General features: G+C 41.8%; 1 protein-coding gene across 2 annotated transcripts in view; it reads left to right on the top strand.

Annotated features, from left to right (window-relative positions):
- LOC139263950 (raftlin-like) overlaps positions 1 to 20,387 on the top strand; it is a 123,487-nt gene that overhangs the window by 85,212 nt on the left and 17,888 nt on the right. For both annotated transcript variants that reach the window (XM_070880038.1, XM_070880039.1), the window contains 3 exons: positions 2,835 to 3,495; positions 14,872 to 15,075; positions 17,389 to 17,495. In XM_070880038.1, the coding sequence (XP_070736139.1) occupies positions 2,835 to 3,495; positions 14,872 to 15,075; positions 17,389 to 17,495 (972 nt within the window). The remainder of the gene's footprint in view (positions 1 to 2,834; positions 3,496 to 14,871; positions 15,076 to 17,388; positions 17,496 to 20,387) is intronic.

The following is a 20,387-nucleotide window of genomic DNA, read 5'->3' as shown; positions in this document are numbered from 1 at the left end:
AGCCACAAAAGAGTACCAACAGAAAAAGCTGTCAGTGGCACCGACCGGCAGTGGCACTGCTCCCGCGGGGCAATTCCGCACAGGGCAATTTCCGAAAGGGGGTCGCCGCCTGTCGGTAAGGGGTTGGCGTGTGCACAACCCGGCAGGAAAACGGGTGGGGCGGTCCCGTAAACCGCTTCAAAATGAAAGGAGGGCAATATACAAAATGGCGGCCCCTCCGCAGCCACTTGGCGGCCAGTCCACACTAACCCGTGGTCGCTGATTTCCGACGGCCACAGGCCTTATAGAAAAGGGCAATTTTGGCCCCGATGTGTTCCGAGAGTGATGTTTAGACACTGTGAATGCGAGGGATGTAGGTTGTAAATCACGAGTATGGTTTAATGATATGTGCCAGTTCTGAGTGGTGCAAACCTGTGGAAATAAGCCCAGCAGCATATACCTTCTGCAGTAAACCATTACGGTGATTCATCTGTAATCATCTGTGAGCTTCTTTCTGTGGCAGCTCAGTCACTTTTTAGCCTGCTCATAATTAACACAAAGTAATACATATCTGTTGCACTAAAATGTATGTTTTATTTATTATTATACTCTCTATTATCATTTGTATTTACACAATATTCTCAGATCTAAAGAAAAGAAAAAAATCTCTGTATAAGGAATGTATAAGGAGACCTTATTACACTTCCTGACATGAGGACACCATCATTTATAGTAATTGCATGGTAACTCAGTAACCAGCAATTATTTAACATCTATATTTATTTCACTTCCATTTTATAAAATAACTTTAATTTTCCCTGATAAATGTGTACTTTATGCATGCAAAATGCAGCTGGAAATTCATGATATGAGATTTTTTAGATTTTTTAACTGTAGCCAGGATATAATAGTGATATTCCTTACTCAGTGTCACAGACCATGCTTTGTATATAAAGCCTATTCTGTGAGTGAAAGGAGAAGATGCAGAACCAATTAAACTTCTCTCTTGAAGGTCCTAAGTAAAAACGAATGCAACAAATTCTTGATTGTTCATTCCTTCATTGCTATGCTGTCAGAAAAGAACAGCTGTTTTGAATTCATGTTCTCATGTCAACTCCCTAAAGGATGACTGCAAGATCGGAATCTTCCTGATCATGTATGCTGTTAAACATCCATCAAGAAACCCATGTTTGAAAGTACTTGTTGTCACTACATGTTATATGCACAGAGTTTGCTGCCAGTAATGTTGCCCCTTACCTTTCAAGTACTACAAATAGTGAACAGCAGACCAAGCCTCAGAGGCCTAGCTATGCACTGAAGTGATTGCAGGAAATATAGCTGCGACACAGAGGTGAAAAACCTTCATTTTGTGTGTTTGAAAAGTATTCCTTGTTTGACATTGGATTGCACTTTGAGAAAAAAAATTACTGGAGTTGATTTTAACTGTTTCTGCTGTGGGATGGCTGCCTATTTTACACCCCGCTGGATATTCAATAAAAAAGAAAATGGGGCAAGGATTAACACGGGCAGCTAACTATCTACTGCCCATTTCCTACTTGGCTGGAACAGTTAAAATTGACCCCAACCAGTTTTTTCACAATGTTAGAAGGTGGATAAAATGTTCTATAAATATTAAGGAAAGAGTGTGGTAAAAAAGTTCTAATTGCAAAACATTTGTACGAAATTGTTTAAAAATTATAACTTTGTCACCTGCAATAATTCTGGGAAAATGTGATACCTGTTGGCCTAACATCTGTACAATTATACAATAACGTATACATTAACATATATAATTATATGATTACATCACTCAAAATACACTGTAAAATGTGAGTGTTTACAATTAGAAAACATGTTAGGACTCTTACTACTCATAGCAAACAACAATGAATAAGAAAATATTTATTCTGCCTGCCATTAAATGGAAAAACAGACCTGGGCTTATTGTTCAACAGATTGAGGCATGTTAAAAATTGGTTGGACCAATAAGATTATTGGAAAGTTGCTAATATTACATGTTGATGTGTTTTATGTTTTTATATGGTATTTGAGAAATTAAACACTGAGGTCTCTACGATGGTTCAATGGGTAAATGGAATTCCTGGCATGGTACTGAGATAAACAGAGCAGGAAGCTTTGAGATTCAGGCCCCTCCCCCCACCCCCCGGCCCCGTCTGTGTTGAGTTTGCTGATCTCAGCCAGCAGCAGTGAGGCACAGCAATAGGTTTAGTATTTCTGGGCCAGAGAAGGGAATGTCATTTAGAGTTCCTGATCATTATCCAATCATCCTTGTATGTCCATGGATATTGGTGGAAACAGGAGTGAGCTTGGCTATGATCTGTAATGGCTGAACAGCTTGCTGACACCCAGTAACTAACGTTACATGTGAAGAATGGTCACTTAACTGAGCCACTGGTGGCTCGCTGATGCTTATTGAACTGTGGTCCAGCCAGCATAAGTTACTGGGGGCAATTTTCAAATGGTGCCCAAAACAAGCATGAAGTCATCCAAGCTGTTGCTCTTTGGTGCCGGCTTGAGGCCTGAGCCATTTTGAGACTCTGGCCTCATTAACATGCTGCCAATGAACTCTGGGCACCAGCTCACCTGTTTGAGTCTCCATTTCCTGGGATCGCCTCTACCTCCTCACATTGACAGAGCCTTGGCATCAGTGGGGTGGCCGAGGTGTCCCCTCCCCCAATTTTCAATTGTTGGCCACCCATTTCTAACATAAGGAATGGGCGGCCAACAGTTGAAAATTGACCCCACAGTCTTCAGGAGAAGAGGAATGACGGGAGAAATTTTTTTTTTTTTTTTAAGTAATATTAAGTAATTTTTTTCTGATTAATAATCATCAGGTACAAGAAGGATCGAGAAAAGGCTTGCGGTTTGTTGGACTTGTGCAGCAACAAAATCCTGCAGCAAATTCAGTGGAAAAGCCTGACGAGGCCTCAGCAGTAAACAGTCCTTCGTGTCAAAACAACTCAACCAAAGAGGACAAGAATGCTGGTCAAAATGTACAAAACAATATCAATAGAGATAAACTCGCACAGAATCAGGAAATAGAAGCTACAGAGGGGAAAGCAACACAAAAATTAAACCAAGGGGGGGCATCCCAGTGTGAAGGACAAGCTGGTCAGGATCAAGCCAAAGGTGAAGAACAAATCAATGGCCAACCCATGGCAGAATTAACAAGTCAAGAATATCAAAAAGAGGAAGGACAGATACAAAATAAGAACACAGCTGGTTGTGAGGCAGAAGACAAAGTTACTGATAAACAAGTAGCTTCATCACAAGCAGAAGCATTTGAAACCAAAGCAGCAGACAGACTGCATGCTGAGGGGACAGATGGGGGGGAGCGATCTCCCACAGCAACAAACGAGCATGCTGAGGGGAAGCAGATAACAGGAAGTCATGAAGCAAATCAGGCAACGATTGTCTCTGAGGCCAATGACAGCAAACAGGAGGACCACGCGAAACAAGGAAAGCCCGAAGAGAATGGAAAGAAGAATGGTGTGGGTGAGTTGCTTTTTATTTACTGTGTTTAGGGTCTTGTGGGAGATTTATCGAATATAAAATTTTATAATATTCATAGCAAAATACTCATTCATTATAAATCAGTCAGAGTATTTATTCCCAGTTAATAGTTCTCAAAATGCAGGGTGGTTCTCATTGTAAATGCTTGTAATGGATGTAGAAATAGTATTGGCAAATCAAAGGTCAATTTTCACATTGTGCAAGAATATTCCAAATAAGCATATATTTTGCCTTTTCTCTTAACCTTATTTAGACATATCCCCAAGTCGAGCATCATTTTTTTGGTTAATAGGGCAGCCAATGAGCCTGCTCTGTAATGACATGTGTCCTCTGACTCCACAGTATCTCAGCATTCCTTTCCTGCTCCCACCACCTGCTCCACACCAGGACTTAGCTCCAGGCCGCCGCAAGCCCAAAATGTATGATTTCAGAATGGGTGAGTTGCCTGTGGAGATGCAAACATTCTTGCACAATAATGCTGCTGAAAGAGTAGTGGGGAGGGAATTCCCTGTGCTGACAGATCTTATCCCAAATTCTGGGGACAGGGTCACTTTAATATTTGGGGCGAGTGGCCTGTACTCTTGGAGGTAAAACAGGGTGCCTGCCCCGAGGAGGATCCAGAAGTCAACATTGACTCCGGACCCCATGAAGTCTCTTGACTTCAGGTCAAGCATGGACAGGGAAACCTCCTGCTGATTATCACCTACCGCCCTCCCTCAGCTGATGAATCAATACTCCTCTATGTTGAACACCACTTGGAACAAGCACTGAGGGTAGGAAGGACACAGAATATACTCTAAGTGGGGGGACTTCAATGTCCATCACCAAGAGTGGCTCGGTCACAGCACTACTGACCGAGCTGGCTGAATTCTGAATAACATAGTTGCCAGACTGGGCCTCTGGCAGGTGAAAGAACTAACACGAGGGAAAAACCTACCTAGCCTCATCCTCACCAATCTATCTGTCACAGATGCATCTGCCCATGACAGCATTGGTGGCAGTGACCACCGCACAGTCATTGTGGAGATGAAGTCCCGTCTTCACACTGAGGACACTCTCCATCCTGTTCATTACCACCGTGCTAAATGGGATAGATTCAGAACAGAACTAGCAGTTCACAACTGAGCATCCATGAGACACTGTGGGCCACCAGCAGCAGCAGAATTGTATTCCACTACAATTTGTAACCTCATGGTCTGGCATATCCCTCACTATACCATTACCATCATGCCAGGGGACCAACCCTGGTTCAATGAGGAGTGCAGAAGAGCATGCCTGGAGCAGCATCAGGCGTACCTAAAAAGGAGATACCAACCTGGGGAAGCTGCAACACAGGACTACATGCATGCTGAACAGCAGAAGCAACATGCTATAGACAGAGTTAAGTGATCTCACAATCAACGGATCAGATCAAAGCTCTACAGTCCTGCCACATCCAGTCGCGAATGGTGGTGGAGAATTAAACAACTAACAGGAGGTGGAGGTTCCATTAACATCCCCATTCTTAATGATGGAGGAGCCCAGCACACAAGTGCAAAAAACAAGGCTGAAGGGTTTGCAACTATCTTCGGCCAGAAGTGCCAAGTGGATTGTCATGTATCTCACACTACTGTATATAACTATCTTACCATGCTATAAATGACTGTAACTAGATATGACCTGTAACCACAAGCATACCTTACCACCAGGGGTGCACTTGCAGGAGACACTGCATACCTGTTCCACACAGGTATATAAAGGCAGGTCTCAGGCAAGTGAAGCACTCGAGAGCTGTGAAATAAAGGTGCAGGTCCAGAGTAACCTTAACTTCAGCATGTGCCTCATGTAAGTCTGTACTGCAGGGTCAGGACTTAACAGTGGCAACGAGTTATGGGATCACAGAACCCACAGAATGGCTACCAACGGCTCAGATGAGAAATACAATGCTGGAGACAATTGGGAGGACTTTATAGAAAGGCTCCAGCAAAGCTTTGTAACCAAAGACTGGTTGGGCGACAATAAGGCAAACAAGAGAAGATCCCATCTCTTGACCAGCTGTGGCTCGAAAACTTTTGCCTCAATGAGGGACCTGCTGGCACCCGAGAAACCAGCAAGCAAGTCATTTGAGGAGTTGAGCACACTGGTGAGAGACCACCTGAAGCCAGCGATCAGCCTACACATGGCCAGACACAGGTTCTACAACTACAGACGCTGTGTGGGCCAGAGCATACCCGACTTTGTGGCGGAACTTCGGAGACTGGCTAGTTTATGTGAGTTCTCCGATGAACTGAGGAAAGAAGTACTGAGAGACTTTTTTATTGAAGGAATAGCCCACACAGGCATATTCCAAAAGCTTATAGAGACCAAGAACTGGACCCTAGAGGCAGCAGCACTGGTCGCACAGACATTCTTGGCAGGAGAAGAAGAAACGAGGTTGATCTACACTGCGGGTACTACAACTAACGAAACATCGGAACAAGGGGTTCACAGCATGAAACAAGCCGCTACCCCCACACACAGACAAAGGCAGGAGAGCAGGCCTTCAACAGCAGGCAGTGGTGCCAGAAGCCATCAAGGGCCACATGAACGGCTGTTCACACCTCATCAACCCACAATGCGAGCAATCAACTACAGACTGAGAGAAGCTCAAGAGAGGTCAGCCAGGCGCAGCTCCTCCTTCGGAAACAATGGAAGCGGTCTGTGCTGGAGATGTGGGGGAAGGCACTCAACAAGGGGGTGTCGATTTCAGCATGCCGTTTGCAGAAACTGCAACTGTACAGGGCATCTGGCTCTTGATGAAACGGACCTTAAAGACTAGGCTCTCGTTAATCCTCCCAGATATGCATGAAATTGTTGAGGCAAAGCGCCAGAAGCTAACTGAGTACCATGACCGAAATTCGAGGGGGAGGTGGAGGTGGACGCAGAGTCAGAGGAAATGTATTAGCATGGATAGAGAATTGGCTGGCTAACAGAAAGCAGAGAGTCGGGATAAATGGGTCCTTTTCGGGTTGGAAATCGGTGGTTAGTGGTGTGCCACAGGGATCGGTGCTGGGACCAAAACTGTTTACAATATACATAGATGACCTAGAAGAGGGGAAAAACAGTAAAAGGGAATATTATTTGAATGGGGAGAAATTACAACATGCTGTGGTACAGAGGGATTTGGGGGTCCTTGTGCATGAATCCCAAAAGGTTAGTTTGCAGGTGCAGCAGGTAATCAGGAAGGCGAATGGAATGTTGGTCTTCATTGCGAGAGGGATGGAGTACAAAAGCAGGGAGGTCTTTCTGCAACTGTATAGGGTATTGGTGAGGCTGCACCTGGAGTACTGCATGCAGTTTTGGTCATTTACTTAAGGAAGGATATACTAGCTTTGGAGGGGGTACAGAGATGATTCACTAGGCGGATTCTGGAGATGAGGGGGTTACCTTATGATGATAGATTGAGTAGACTGGGTCTTTACTCGTTGGAGTTCAGAAGGATGAGGGGTGATTTTATAGAAACATTTAAAATAATGAAAGGGATAGACAAGATAAAGGCAGAAAGGTTGTTTCCACTGGTCGGGGAGACTAGAACTAGGGGGCACAGCCTCAAAATACGGGGGAGCCAATTTAAAACCGAGTTGAGAAGGAATTTCTTCTCCCAGAGGGTTGTGAATCTGGAATTCTCTGCCCAAGGAAGCAGTTGAGGCTAGCTCATTGAATGTATTCAAGTCACAGATAGATAGATTTTTAACCAATAAGGGAATTAAGGGTTATGGGGAGCGGGAGGGTAAGTGGAGCTGAGTCCACGGCCAGATCAGCCATGATCTTGTTGAATGGCGGAGCAGGCTCGAGGGGCTAGATGGCCTACTCCTGTTCCTAATTCTTATGTTCTTATGTTCTTATGAGATAGGGGACAAAGTGTTTGTGCTAAACTATGGCAGGGGTCCCAAATGGCTTGCAGGGACAGTAACAGGCAAGGAAGGAAACAGGCTACTGGTTGTACAAATGGACAATGGCCAAACCTGCCGGAGGCATGTAGACCAAGTAAAAGTAGATTCACCAACAACACTGCAGAACCAGAGGCAGACTACAATGTGGAACTCTCACCACACCTGGTGGACAGACAGAGGGAACAACCTGAGGAAAGGGCAGTCTCAACAGACAGCCCAGGCGAGATACCAGCAATCATACTGAACGAAACAGACAGCCTAGGCGAAATACCAGCAATCACACCGAAAGAAGAACAGGCACCAAGGCAAACAACTGAACCACAACTAAGACGCTCCACGCGAGAGCGTAGACCACCTGAGAGACTGAATCTATAAAGACAATAAGACCTTGGGGGAGGGTGATGTCATGTATCTCACACTACTGTATATAACTATCTTACCATGCTATACATGACTGTAACTAGATATGACCTGTAACCACAAGCATACTTTACCACCAGGGGTGCACTTGCAGGAGACACTGCATACCTGTTCCACACAGGTATATAAAGGCAGGTCTCAGGCAAGCGAGGCACTCGAGAGCTGTGAAATAAAGGTGCAGGTCCAGAGTGACCTTAACTTAAGCATGTGCCTCATGTAAGTCTGTACTGCAGGGTCAGGACTTAACATGGATGATCCGTCTTGGCCACCTACCGAGGTCCCCACCATCACAGAAGCCACTCTTTAGCCAATTCAATTCACTCCACATGATATCAAGAAGTGGCTGAGTGCATTGGATACAGCAAAGGCTATTGGCCCCGACAACATCCCGGCTTTCATGCTGAAGACTTGTGCTCCAGAACTAGCCACGCCTCTAGCCAAGCTGGTCCAGTACATCTACAACACTGGCACCATCCTCAATTATGGAAAGCTGCCCAGGTATGTCATATTCCCAAAAAGCAGGACCAATCCAAACTGGCCAATTACCGCCCATCAGTCTACTCTCAATTATCAGCAAAGTGATGGTGACAGTACTATCATGCGGCACTTACTCACCAGTAACCTGCTCACCGATGCTCAGTTTGGGTTCCGCCAGGACCACTCAGATCCAGACCTCATCACAGCCTTGGTCCAAACATGGACAGATGAGCTAATTCCAGAGGTGAGGTGAGAGTATCTGCCCTTGACATCAAGGCAGCATTTGACTGAGTGTGGCATCAAGGAGCCCTAGTAAAACTGAAGTCAATGGGAATCAGGGGGAAAACTCTCCACTGGTTGGAGTCATACTGAGCGCAAAGGAAGATGGTTGTGGTTGTTGGAGGCCAATCATCACAGCCCCAGGACATCACTGCAGGAGTTCCTCAGGGCAGTGTCCAAGGCCCAACCATTTCAGCTGCTTCATCAATGAAGGCATGACGTTACGATGTTCGCTGATGATTGCAGTGTTCAGTTCCATTCGCAACTCCTCAGATAATGAAACGGTCCATGCCTGCATGCAGCAAGAGTTGGACGACATTCAGACTTGTGCTGATAAGTGGCAAGTTAAGATTCGCACCACACAAGTGCCAGACAATGACTATCTCCAACGAGCAAGAGTTTAACCACCGCCCCTTGACATTCAGCAGCATTACCATCGCCAAATCCCCTACCATCAAGATCCTGGGGGTCACCATTGACCAGAAACTTAACTGGACCAGCCACATAAATAATGTGGCTATAAGAGCAGGTCAGAGGCTGGCTATTCTGTGGTAAGTATCTCACTGTCTGGTTCCTTAAGGTATTTCCATATCTACAAGGCACAAATCAGGAGTGCGATGGAATACTCTCCACTTGCCTGGATGAGTGTAGCTCCTACAACACTCAAGAAGCTTGACAACATCAAGGATAAAGCAACCCACTTAATTGACACCCCATCCACCACCTTAAACATTCTCTCTCTCCACTACCGACGTACCATGGCTGCAGTATGTACCATCTATACGATGCACTGCAGCAACTCACCAAGGCTTCTTCGACAGCACCTTCCAAACCTCTACCACCTAGAAGTACAAGGGCAGTAGGTGCATGGGAACACCATCATCTGCAAGTTCCCCTCTACGTCACACAACACCCTGACTTGGAAATATATCACCGTTCCTTCAGCGTTGATGGGTCAGAATCCTAGGACTCACTCCCTAACAGCACTATGGAAGTACCTTCACCATAAGAACTGCAGCAGTTCAAGAAGGTGGCTCACCATCACCTTCTCAAGGGCAATTAGGGATGGGCAATAAATGCTGGCCTTGCCAGCGATACCCACATCCCAGGAACTAATTAAAAACAATTTGAATCAGCACCCTCCCTATTTGATGGAAGAAGCTCAAGGGCCTTAATGGGCAAAAGACATGACTGAGAAGTTTTCAATGTTTCCCTGAAGGGAAATCAATGCTGCCATTTTAAGATAATCAATCTCTTTTAAGGTAATCAATCACATCTGGGATCAATTACCTTGGCTCACTGAAATGATTGGGACCTTAGGAATTGTCTATATGGAACTCTGCTGGGCCTAAGGATAGTGTAATGGACAGAATTCCCAGGGCAGCTTGGGAACACCACTTGATAAGTTCCCAAGTTTTAAGGGGGCATGTGGATAAGTTGTCAGCTCATCTGTCCGTCCGCCCTTCCCAGATTTTAATTTGTGATATCATTTACATTGGATGGAACCTCTGGTAGATCTGGGTTCTGCCCCTGATTACTGGCACACTGTGGGCAATTCACTTATGTTGCACCCTCCCCCACCCCAAGCAGCTCAGAACTAAGATCAGAACATTAACATAATCTCTCACAGGAAGAGCTGTCTCTTATTAGTCAGTTCCCCGACTTTATCTTTTCATGATTTCCTCTCTTTAATGGTCTGTTTACCTTAGTCCTCTCTCCCCAGACATTTTAGGGGAGTTTAAGATAAGCTGATTTTATAATTGGTCCAATATTCAACATCATCTCCAATAATTGTGCACATTTTCAAGACTAACATTATCTTATCCTTAATTACAAAGTGTAAGAACACAAATGTGTCCCTTTGACCACCGAATGTTTCTTAAAATCCTCACATTCTTGAGCTATTTAACATTTTCTCAGGTTACACCTGGTGAAAGTACAAACTCAATCAAAGGTGTCTGCTTATTGTCGATGGTAATTGGTTTCTGGCATTGTTTTAAAGTCTCTAATTCATCCTTTTCCTTCCATCAGTAAATCAGAACTTTTATTTGCAGTCTCGGATAATAGGCACTGTTCAGAATTTTCATTTAGAAAGTAATCCAACAGAAGTGAAAAAATGTAAATAATAAAACAGCAGCTTTGTGATATGAATGCAATTATACTGTCATCATTGTATATGCATTTAGGGTTAAAGCTACAATAAATGTGTACATTAAAGGGTTAACGGTACTATTAGACGTACTAGAGAATAGATATTGTTAAATTACAGTAGCCAATTGAAGCAGGTACATGGTTGGACTAAAGGTATTTAGATTGATTTTTTAAAGTAAAGTTTGTGTATAAAATTAAGTTGTCAGGACTTTTCCCTCTATAACTAGCAGTCATCAAGTGCTTACACTAAGGGTCACTTCTAGGTGACATGTATTTTCGCAATCTTGGAGCCAAATATTATTGGCAATGCCATGATTCATTTATCAAATAATTATTATTTAGAGCTGAAAGATCCTTAAAAATGTAAAATTCTATTCCCAGTAAACTAACTTTGAAGATGGCAAGTCAAATCTTCAGAGATGAACAGTGCCTCATATGATTTAAGGAGGAGCATTAAACACACTCGATGCTGATAATAAATCCCTATTAAAGTAATATTATTTATCTCTGCTGTATATAGAATGGAGTACAACAACAATTTATATAGTATCTTTCATATAATGAAATCTCCCAAGGACCTGGCGCTGTGCAAGCAAGAAGTAGAAGTTAGAGGGGGTGATGAAAGTTGTGGTTAAGAGGTAAATTTTGTGGTTGCTTTAAAAGGTGGGTGGAGACATAATAAGGTTTTTGAAGGAAATCATAGATTGTAGGGACAGGTGGCTGAAGAATCTGTCACGACCAATTACTTCATGAAAAAGACCTTCATAGCTCACTTGTGAAATAAAGTGTACCAGTCACTGTTCACAATTAGGTACCAGATATCATTCAAGCCTTCTTGCCTTCGGTGCTGTATGGATATTCTTTCACAACATAACTTAATGCTTTGAGTCTTCCTTAGTTTCAGTATAAAAGGCAGAGCTAAAACAAAAACTGAGTTGTTTTTATTAACGTAGAAATATTTATTTTCAGATTGACAATGAGAAATACAGGACACTGTGTCTATCTGTAACAAAATTGCAAACCCATTTATAAAAGTCGTTCACAAGTTTATTACACGTAATGCTCAGAGGAACCTCTCCCCAGTACCTTTTAACACCACAAATATCCATATAGAAATATGGGGGGACAAATTTGGGTCATTTGGGCCTCCTGTTAGCGCACCTGGGAGGAGGGGGGTGGCAATGGGGCGCAAACCACTTTTCGCCAGAAATTCCGCAGGTAGCGCCCCGGGCCACTGTGCCGGCGAGGACGACATCCTTACCATGTGCAGTGACCCGTTTCCACTCCAAGGAGAAAATTCGGTAGCGCCCTGTGAAGCTGCCGCGCTCGATGCCCATGACAGATTCGCTCGCCGCAAAAATTAACGGGGTGGTGCGGCAGTAAAAAAAATGGCTGACTTACCGGTCGCGACCGCCTTGTTTGTAGATCATGGGGTCCGTGCTGCGATCTTGCAGCCTGGCACTCCGCTTGTGTGCCAGGCTGCTGCCACAGCACCACGCTCTCTGGTGGTCCAGCGATGGCCCTGTTTCCCGCCCGCAGAGGCGGCAGCTTGGCCCTCCCCTTTAATGGAAGGGGAGGGCCCTGTCTACCCACCAGCACTGCGCGTCCCACCATGTAGTGCTGGAAACCTCCCATGCCTCTGCACCCCGGTCCCACCTCCAAGAGGAACTGCAGCACGATATTTTGCACTGCACTTCCTCTCGTGGGCAGTAAGCCCAATATTGCTCATGGGGCAGGACCTCCGTGCCTGGTGTAGGAGCTCCTGCCTCACAGCTGTTACCGCCCCGCGGTATTGAATTTCGCCCTGATGGTATAAGAAGCAGAATACATTAGAGTAGAGACAGTGTGCTGTTTTCTTGGCTGTCAATGTAAGATAAATTATTTTTCAGTAGGTGAACAATGAGTTTTAAAGGAGACACTAATGAAGCAGACCCTGAGATGAAAACGAGACAGCTGTTATAGCTGTCAAATCTTCATAAACCACAGCAATCTATAAAGTAGCAAATTGCATTTTTCATGCTTTGTGCATGCAACAATCACGTGGCTTTGATTTATCAGGCATTATTTTATTTATATTTATGCAGATGTTTGCACAGACAAGCCATATGTTAGCCACTTCCAATCCTTTCCAGCCCATTAACGACAAGAAAATTATTTTGAAAGAACATTCAGACACAAGCACTGCATCTATAGACCAATAAATTCCAGGATGCTTCCATATTCTGATCTTCAAAATGTTTAAATGTCTAATGGTGGCAATAATATGGGTAATGTAAAATGTACATAGATATTGACATATCTCTGAAACATGCTTGCTATATTGGCCTTTGTAATGATGTTATATGGTATGAAGGTAACAAACAATAATCCCAGTTCAAGATCAGTCTTTTTCTGTTTACCACATATATTTATAGTTTTCACTCTTTATCCTTAATAATTTGCCTTCAAATGTTGCACTATACACACATAATCAGAAATGTATGAGGACACAGTGATATTGATATATTTCACTAAATATTTACTTTACCGTAATTTGTTGGATACACCTCAGGTGCGAATCAGTTTGGCTCAGTACGTAGCATTCTAGCCTTTGAGGCCGAAGGTTAACGATTCAAAACAACCCCTAGGATTTGAACACATAAACTGGGCCAACAGTCCACTACTTAGGGTGTGCAACATTGTCAGAGGCACCATTTTACAGATGAGATCTTAAACTAAGATCCTATTTTCCTGTTCTGTTAGTTGAGGTGGACATTGAAGATCCCAAGGTACTATCTGAAGAAAAGCAGGGTGTATTGCCTGATGTCTTGACCATCATTTCTCCCTCAACCAACACAAACAAAAATAGATTAACTGGTCATTCAGCCCATTGCTGTTTGTAGCATTTTGTTGCATGCAAAATGCCTGCTGTATTTGCCTGCATTATATTTACTGTATGTGAAGTTTAATCAAATGTACAAGGGTATGATAGCATAGTGGTTATGTTACTGGACTAGTAATCGAGAGGTCTGGTCTATTAATCCAGAGAGTGTAAATTCAAATCCCACCATGGCAGTTTGATAGTTTTAATTCAGTTTTTTAAAAAATCTGTCAGATTGTTGGAACAATGCAACTGATCCTTACCTGGGCTGGCATATATGTGACTCCAGTTGCACACCAACATGGTTAACTCTTGACTGCCTTCTAAAGTGGCCTAGCAAGCCACTCTGTTGTATCACACTACAATTAGGGATGGGGAATAAATGCCAGTGTTGGTAGCGACAACCTGAGAATGTATTAAAAAATAATGCCATCTGAATGATGTACACCATATGAGGTAGCTACTTTGGAATTGAACAGAGAAAATGCAAGAGGCAAATAATCCTGCTGATTTGAGAGTTTTACCATTTTACTTGATATTCTAGAACTCAAGACACATTCTTAAATGTACGCTGGATGTTTCCTTGGTGGTTGCTCCTGCTCTGCTGCCGTATCTTTGGGGAAAACCCCATTTACACGTGCTAACAGGATTTTTACTGAATTTGCACCCAAGGTATGGCAGTGAAGCGGGAGAACCCTTAGCGAATTCCCCCGGTAGAAATCCTTGTACATTTGGGAGCTTTGTTAAATGAATACCAAACAGGAGTAGTAGCACATGTTAAAAAGATAAACACTACATTTGCTGGCTGATTATACTGCCTTGGAAAATACTGCTTGAACATACACAGGGAGCAATAGTTTGGGATTAAATATTAAAATTTAACTTTAAGTAATCTCTTCTAGTTTTTTGGCAGTCTCAAAATAAAATCTAGCAAAATCCTGCTTTAATAGTCTCAGAATGGCCTCTAATCGAACACTACTTTGGCTTTTTAATAATCCCCAGTTGAATAGTAATACTTTAATAGTTTCTAGATGTGCTTTAACAATCTCAGAGTAATCCCTGTAGACCCTGATTTTCATTGATCAATACTTTCTGACAATGCAAAAAGAAACAGCGGTATATTGTTCAATTCAGTTACATCCAATCCAGTATAAATAATAAAAATATTGGATGTTTAAAAGTACTTTACTATGTTGTATATGATATAAGTGTAATTCTTTTTAAATTCACATAATTAAAAACATTTTTGTTTCTTTCTAGAAAATGAGGTGTTTCTCCTATTCAATAAACCACAAGCAAACCAGAAATCTTACAAGTATTATACAGCCACAATTCCACTGAAGATCTGTAAAAAGGGACAGGATATTAACAGTATAGAAGCAGACTGGCTGGAGCACATGACTCAACACTTCACAAAGGGAGCCCTGTTGGTAGATGCTTTGATTTGTCTGGGAACACCGATAGGTACGGATGCAATTAGCTTAATTTATAATGCTAAATAGGAGACCTGAGATATATTATACTTCGATCTGTTGTTGGAGACATGGTATGATATTACTGATGCAGATTCTAAGTGGAATATGAATCTATGCTTGATACAAATGTTAAGTGAATTTTCAACTGTTGTCTTCGTGGGGAGCTCTGCCAAATGGAAAGCTTGGTAAAATAATAGAGTTTGAAATTCACTTAGAAAGTCATCTTAAAAATGGCTTTTACTTTTCAGACATTAGGTTGAAAACATCATCTTCTAATCTGTAAACTTCTCTGCTGGAAATGCTCATCGTTGTTAAACTGTGATGCTCCTTCACTGTTTTGATATCATTCTGAGTTATTGCTTTCCCTGTCGCCCATGGAACAATCCAGTTTAAAAGTCAGTGTTTAATTCCACCAAATTACTGAGATATAAAAAATGTAGCGGTATATTTGCTTATCTTTGGAGATGTTAGTCTGTCAGTTGAGTACAACAAAGGCTGATTGCTCCAATTTTGGTTCCTGCTCACAACATTTTTGTCAGGCTTAACATTTCAGGCCAGTCCGGCAAGACCATCCTTGCTCCCAATGATCTGTAGTAAGCTTTTGCCTGCCCAATGTCTAGGTCATTTGTAGTGAGTCTAGGGATCGAACAGAAACCTCCTCATTATTTATTTTGACATACTGCTTATATCATGTGACCTTGTGATCTTCCTCAATTTCAGAAGGTGGTAGAAATAAACACTTAATTAGATTGTGGCTTATGCTATAATTTAATAGATTCATTAAATAAATAAACAGAAGCAATGATATGCTGTAGATTAACAGTTATACAAATTCAGCTATCCCTGTTTAATGAAATCTGTGGTGCTAAACTGCAAAGTGAACTGGACATACACAAGGGGGAAGATTTTCACTGACACTGCTAGGTGGAAACATTTTAGTACAGATATCCCTAAAATGGTGGGCAAAACCTACCCCTCCGTTTCTGCTCCTGCTCCGGCCAAAGTAGATTCTGTACTGAAAGGGTTAACACATGCTGCTTTGTTTCGGTGTTGAAGTCCTTGCTTTGGGTGTTTTCCACCGTTGTTTCCACTGAGTTTGCTTTGAATGTTCCCCATTTGAGTCTGTGTGGGTCCTCTGAACGAGTTCTCCCCTTAATTCAATTCGCCCTGCTTTTTATCAATCTTATTTTACTTTAATGCTTCAATTACAATTCTATGTAGCACTGAATGATCTTGTGCTAAGAGGAAATATAGAGGCCACATGCATAACCTTTAGCTAATTGTAAAAGATAATGGCCCAGAAATGCTGGTCAGCGGCAATGTGACGGTGATTGTTGCTGATCTTGAAGAAAGCTGCCCACAAAGATCTTGCGATCTCTATGGTGAAAACTTGAGCTTTCTCGATGTTAAATTGATTGTAGCCCTGTCAAAAGGGGATCCCCAGTGGAGAGCAGCAGTGATGTCATCAGCTGTCTAAGGAGCCAATCACATTGAAGAAGTCTCACCGAGAGCAAACCAGGAAATAAAAAACACTGATTCAATTCACTTTTAAGATTTTTTAGAGCGCTAAATAAAGATTGGGGCATATACATAGGGTTAAGGTAGAAATGAAATATCATTAAAAAAACTTTTAAAAACATTAAAAATATTTTTTTTAATTTAAAAAATCTAGTAATTTTCTATCATAATGGAGAAATTTGATATTCCGCAAAAATAACATTTGTTTTTCAGGGCCAGAATGGTTATTCAGCAGTCAATATGCCATTAAAACCCCAGTTGTACTTATTCCAACAAGGCTTATCTTTTTATGGTGTGTTTAACAGTGATATTACAGCGGAAAAGCTTAAGTTTTTATCAGTTCAACTGATTTCACTGATTGCTGGCTCTGGGGAGTTCCATAGCACATCCAGCAGCGGAGCAGGGAATGACTGAACGCAACTTCAGGATTTCGGTGTTTAGCTTTGCATGCGCTAAATCATGAAGTTACAGTCAGTTTCAGAGAGGGATAATGCAGAAAAACGCTAACAATTCACCATCATTACCACCACAAAATCTGGGACAATTATGTTTTCTCTGTAGTATTAAATTGAAAGTAGCAGCACACCAGAGTACCTGTGGGTCTTTTGGATGTTCATAATCTCAGTGATAAAAGTATTTTATGATCAGCACCATATAACAACATTGAAACATGATCGTATTTTTGGCTGCAGTGCAATCAGATATTTTATTAATTTTTGAATTTCTTTTATTAGTGCTGTAAAGGTAAAATTACTGAACAAAAATGTGTCTCGTGTTTGGACAGATTCAGTACCAAAATCAGTGGATGGGCTCTTTATCTTTGAAGGAGTTTCTGAGGACAAGTGTGAAACCTATGATGCCATAGTTGTGGAGCAGTGGACAGTGATTAATGTAAGTGTCAGTGCACCCAATGTGTGGGACATACTGCATATGTGTTACCAGCTGATAAACCAGCAGCTTTGGGTTCGGATTCCATCAACTTGTTCTCCCTCAAAATTATACCTGCATAGCAGTTGAGTAAACATTCTGGATCTTCAAATATTGATTACTTATATCCTCCAATAATATATTAACTTCAAAAATAGCAGATCAAATTAATTTTCACGTATTGTAAGAAATCAAGGATGATGTAATTTTTTTGTGCTCATCTGGGTGTTTGGCACATGTGGAAAGCAAGCACATGGTTAAATCACCATGGTTAAATGACCATGCTCCAAACTAAATTACTGAGAAATCATTAGAAGTAGAATTTCAGTCTGCCTGACTTAGACTGCACCCTCTCTACCCAAAATAACATGCCCCACTTATCTATACTTGGGTCCAGGATAGCAAGAGCTATTGGAACACCCAAGTCTGCAAATTGTGGTTTAATCAGCTAATACCTTACAGCTTATCAGGACAGCGCACTTGTAAGCTTCCCATTGCTATTCCAAAGAGGACAACTCTACACAAAAGAGCATTAGCTCACAGCTCTATCTGGAGCCAAATGGGAAGTAACTAAAAACGCTGGTGATACGTTTATTCCTCCAACATCCTAATTACTGCAGATCTGTCTGGCTTATGTATTCTATTTCAGTATCTGTCATAGAGAATCATCTTAGTTTCAATTTTGCATCGCCAGGGGGGTGTCAGGGCTCAGATAACTCCTCCATCCAAGGAGGACAGCCACTTGTTTCTGTTTAGAGAGCTGATAAGTGCAGGCTTGAACCTTGCTACAGATTCCAAGTAGCAAGGTGAATAGCACAATCATCGTCAAATGTGTAAGGACTTCCTTTTCACAACCTGGCACAGGCATGGCAGGCTGAATGGCCTACTTCTGTGCTGTAAGATTCTATAACCACAAACTTCTTGACCATAATATGGAGATAGCATACCCAATTCAATAGTGGTTCAAGACAGCAGTGTGGCAACTGAGTTCATACAAAATAATTCAGCAGTTTTGTTGATAAGCAGAATATATCTTTAATAAATTAAGATATTTGCAAACATATTTTGAAACAGATTTGTTGACCTCCCATGGCATTGCACACAGTAAATCAGGGAATATGATGACTATTATTTTTCTTGTCTTTGTTGTCTTCATGTTGCTGTTTCTTTCTGTCTTTCCTCTTCAGCTTCTGTCTTTGTCTTTTCTGTTTCTCTCCCTTTAACTCTTTTTACTTCTTTCTCTGTCTTTTTTAATTTCTTTTGGGTAGGAGCTGGTGGGTGGTCATATCCTAGCTCGCATCAAGTCCCATTCACCCATCACACCTGCGCTTGCTGAATTACATTGGCTCCCAGTCCATGAACACCTCAAATTTTATATTATCATCCTTGTGTTCAAATCCCTAAATGGCTTCACCCTTCCTCATCATTGTAACATCCACCTGTCCTCCAACCCACCGAGAACTCTGGGTTTCTCCAATTCTGGCATCTTGTGCATCCCCGATTTCCTTTGTCCCACTTTTGGTAGCCGTGCCTTCAGCTGGCTAAGCCCTAAGCTCTGAGATTCCCTTTTTAAACTTCTCCACCACTCTCTCCTCCTTTAAGATGCATCTTAACCCTGTTTGATCAACTTTTGGTCACCTGTGCTAATGTCTCCTTCTTTGGCTGGGCGTCAATTTTTTTGACTGATGATACTCATGTAAAGTGCCTTGGGATATTTTACTATGTTAAAGGTGTTATATAAATGCTTGTTGTTATTGTGTGGCATGGCGTGGTAAGGAAAGGAATCACCAATGGCTGGACCTGTATTTGGAGTAGGGTTGCAACGGTTCCCTTCCCATCCCCTGCTCTTCAATCGTGAAGAATTAATGGTATAAATTTGGTTCCTAAGTTTCCCCTGCTAATTTGAGATTCATTCCCCAAAATATAAAACTTTTTCCAGCTTGTTAAAATGTAGGTTTTCAGTAAAATAATGTAAAAATCTGTTTATGAAAAGCCAAATGGAAAAAAATCATAGTAATCGATAGTTGAGACAAAATTTGTTTCTGCCAGTTGTCCCTTGTTCACTCAGTAGGCATCATCATGTAACTTTTCTCTCATTAGCTTAGAATTAACTGTCAGTATTCCTGGTAGTTTTGGTGACTTCATTGAATTGAGGGGAAGTGGGCTAGCTTAAAATATCATAACCTTTGGGCTAGACTTTCCATCCACTGAATGGGCGGAAAATGTAACCGACATTAGTAAATGACTCACAACACATGTAAATGACTCTGTTTTTACTTATACGCAGGGACATAGTCTGAATTAAATATTATCAGGGTGTAGGTATTATCCAAAAAATTATTGTGGTGAATATCTGCCTTAGATCTCCCTTATTGCTTCTACCTAATAGTTTATTTAAATGTACATGTGTTTTTTTCAAAGAGTTTTATCGGTGTATCACTAATGACTTACGTTATTACCATGGTAATTAATTTATTTGAACAGAGCTTATAAGTGGATTTCAACATGGATGAAAGTGATGTAATTTATTTGTGGAGTTTAAATGTGAGCAATAAAACTTGAAGAAATTCCCAGCGAATATGTAATGGCTAGCACACCATTTGTCCCACTACTGACAATGATCACAACTGAAATGCTACTAAATCTCTTCTTAGTTATTAACTAGTTAGGAGAAAAGGAAAGAGAAATAAAGGATTTTTTTCTATTCGTTCCTGGGATGTGGGTGTCACTGGCAAAGCCAGAATTTTTGCCCATCCTAAAATGTGGCAGGGTCTCATCTGGATATAATATTTATTTAATGGACCAACCAATGACACAAGATTAGTGAAGTCGCAAATGTGTTATAATGTCAGATTT

The sequence above is a fragment of the Pristiophorus japonicus genome, chromosome 5, assembly GCF_044704955.1.
Source record: "Pristiophorus japonicus isolate sPriJap1 chromosome 5, sPriJap1.hap1, whole genome shotgun sequence".
NCBI lineage: Eukaryota > Metazoa > Chordata > Chondrichthyes > Pristiophoridae > Pristiophorus > Pristiophorus japonicus.
This window is presented reverse-complemented; position numbering and strand designations above follow the sequence as displayed.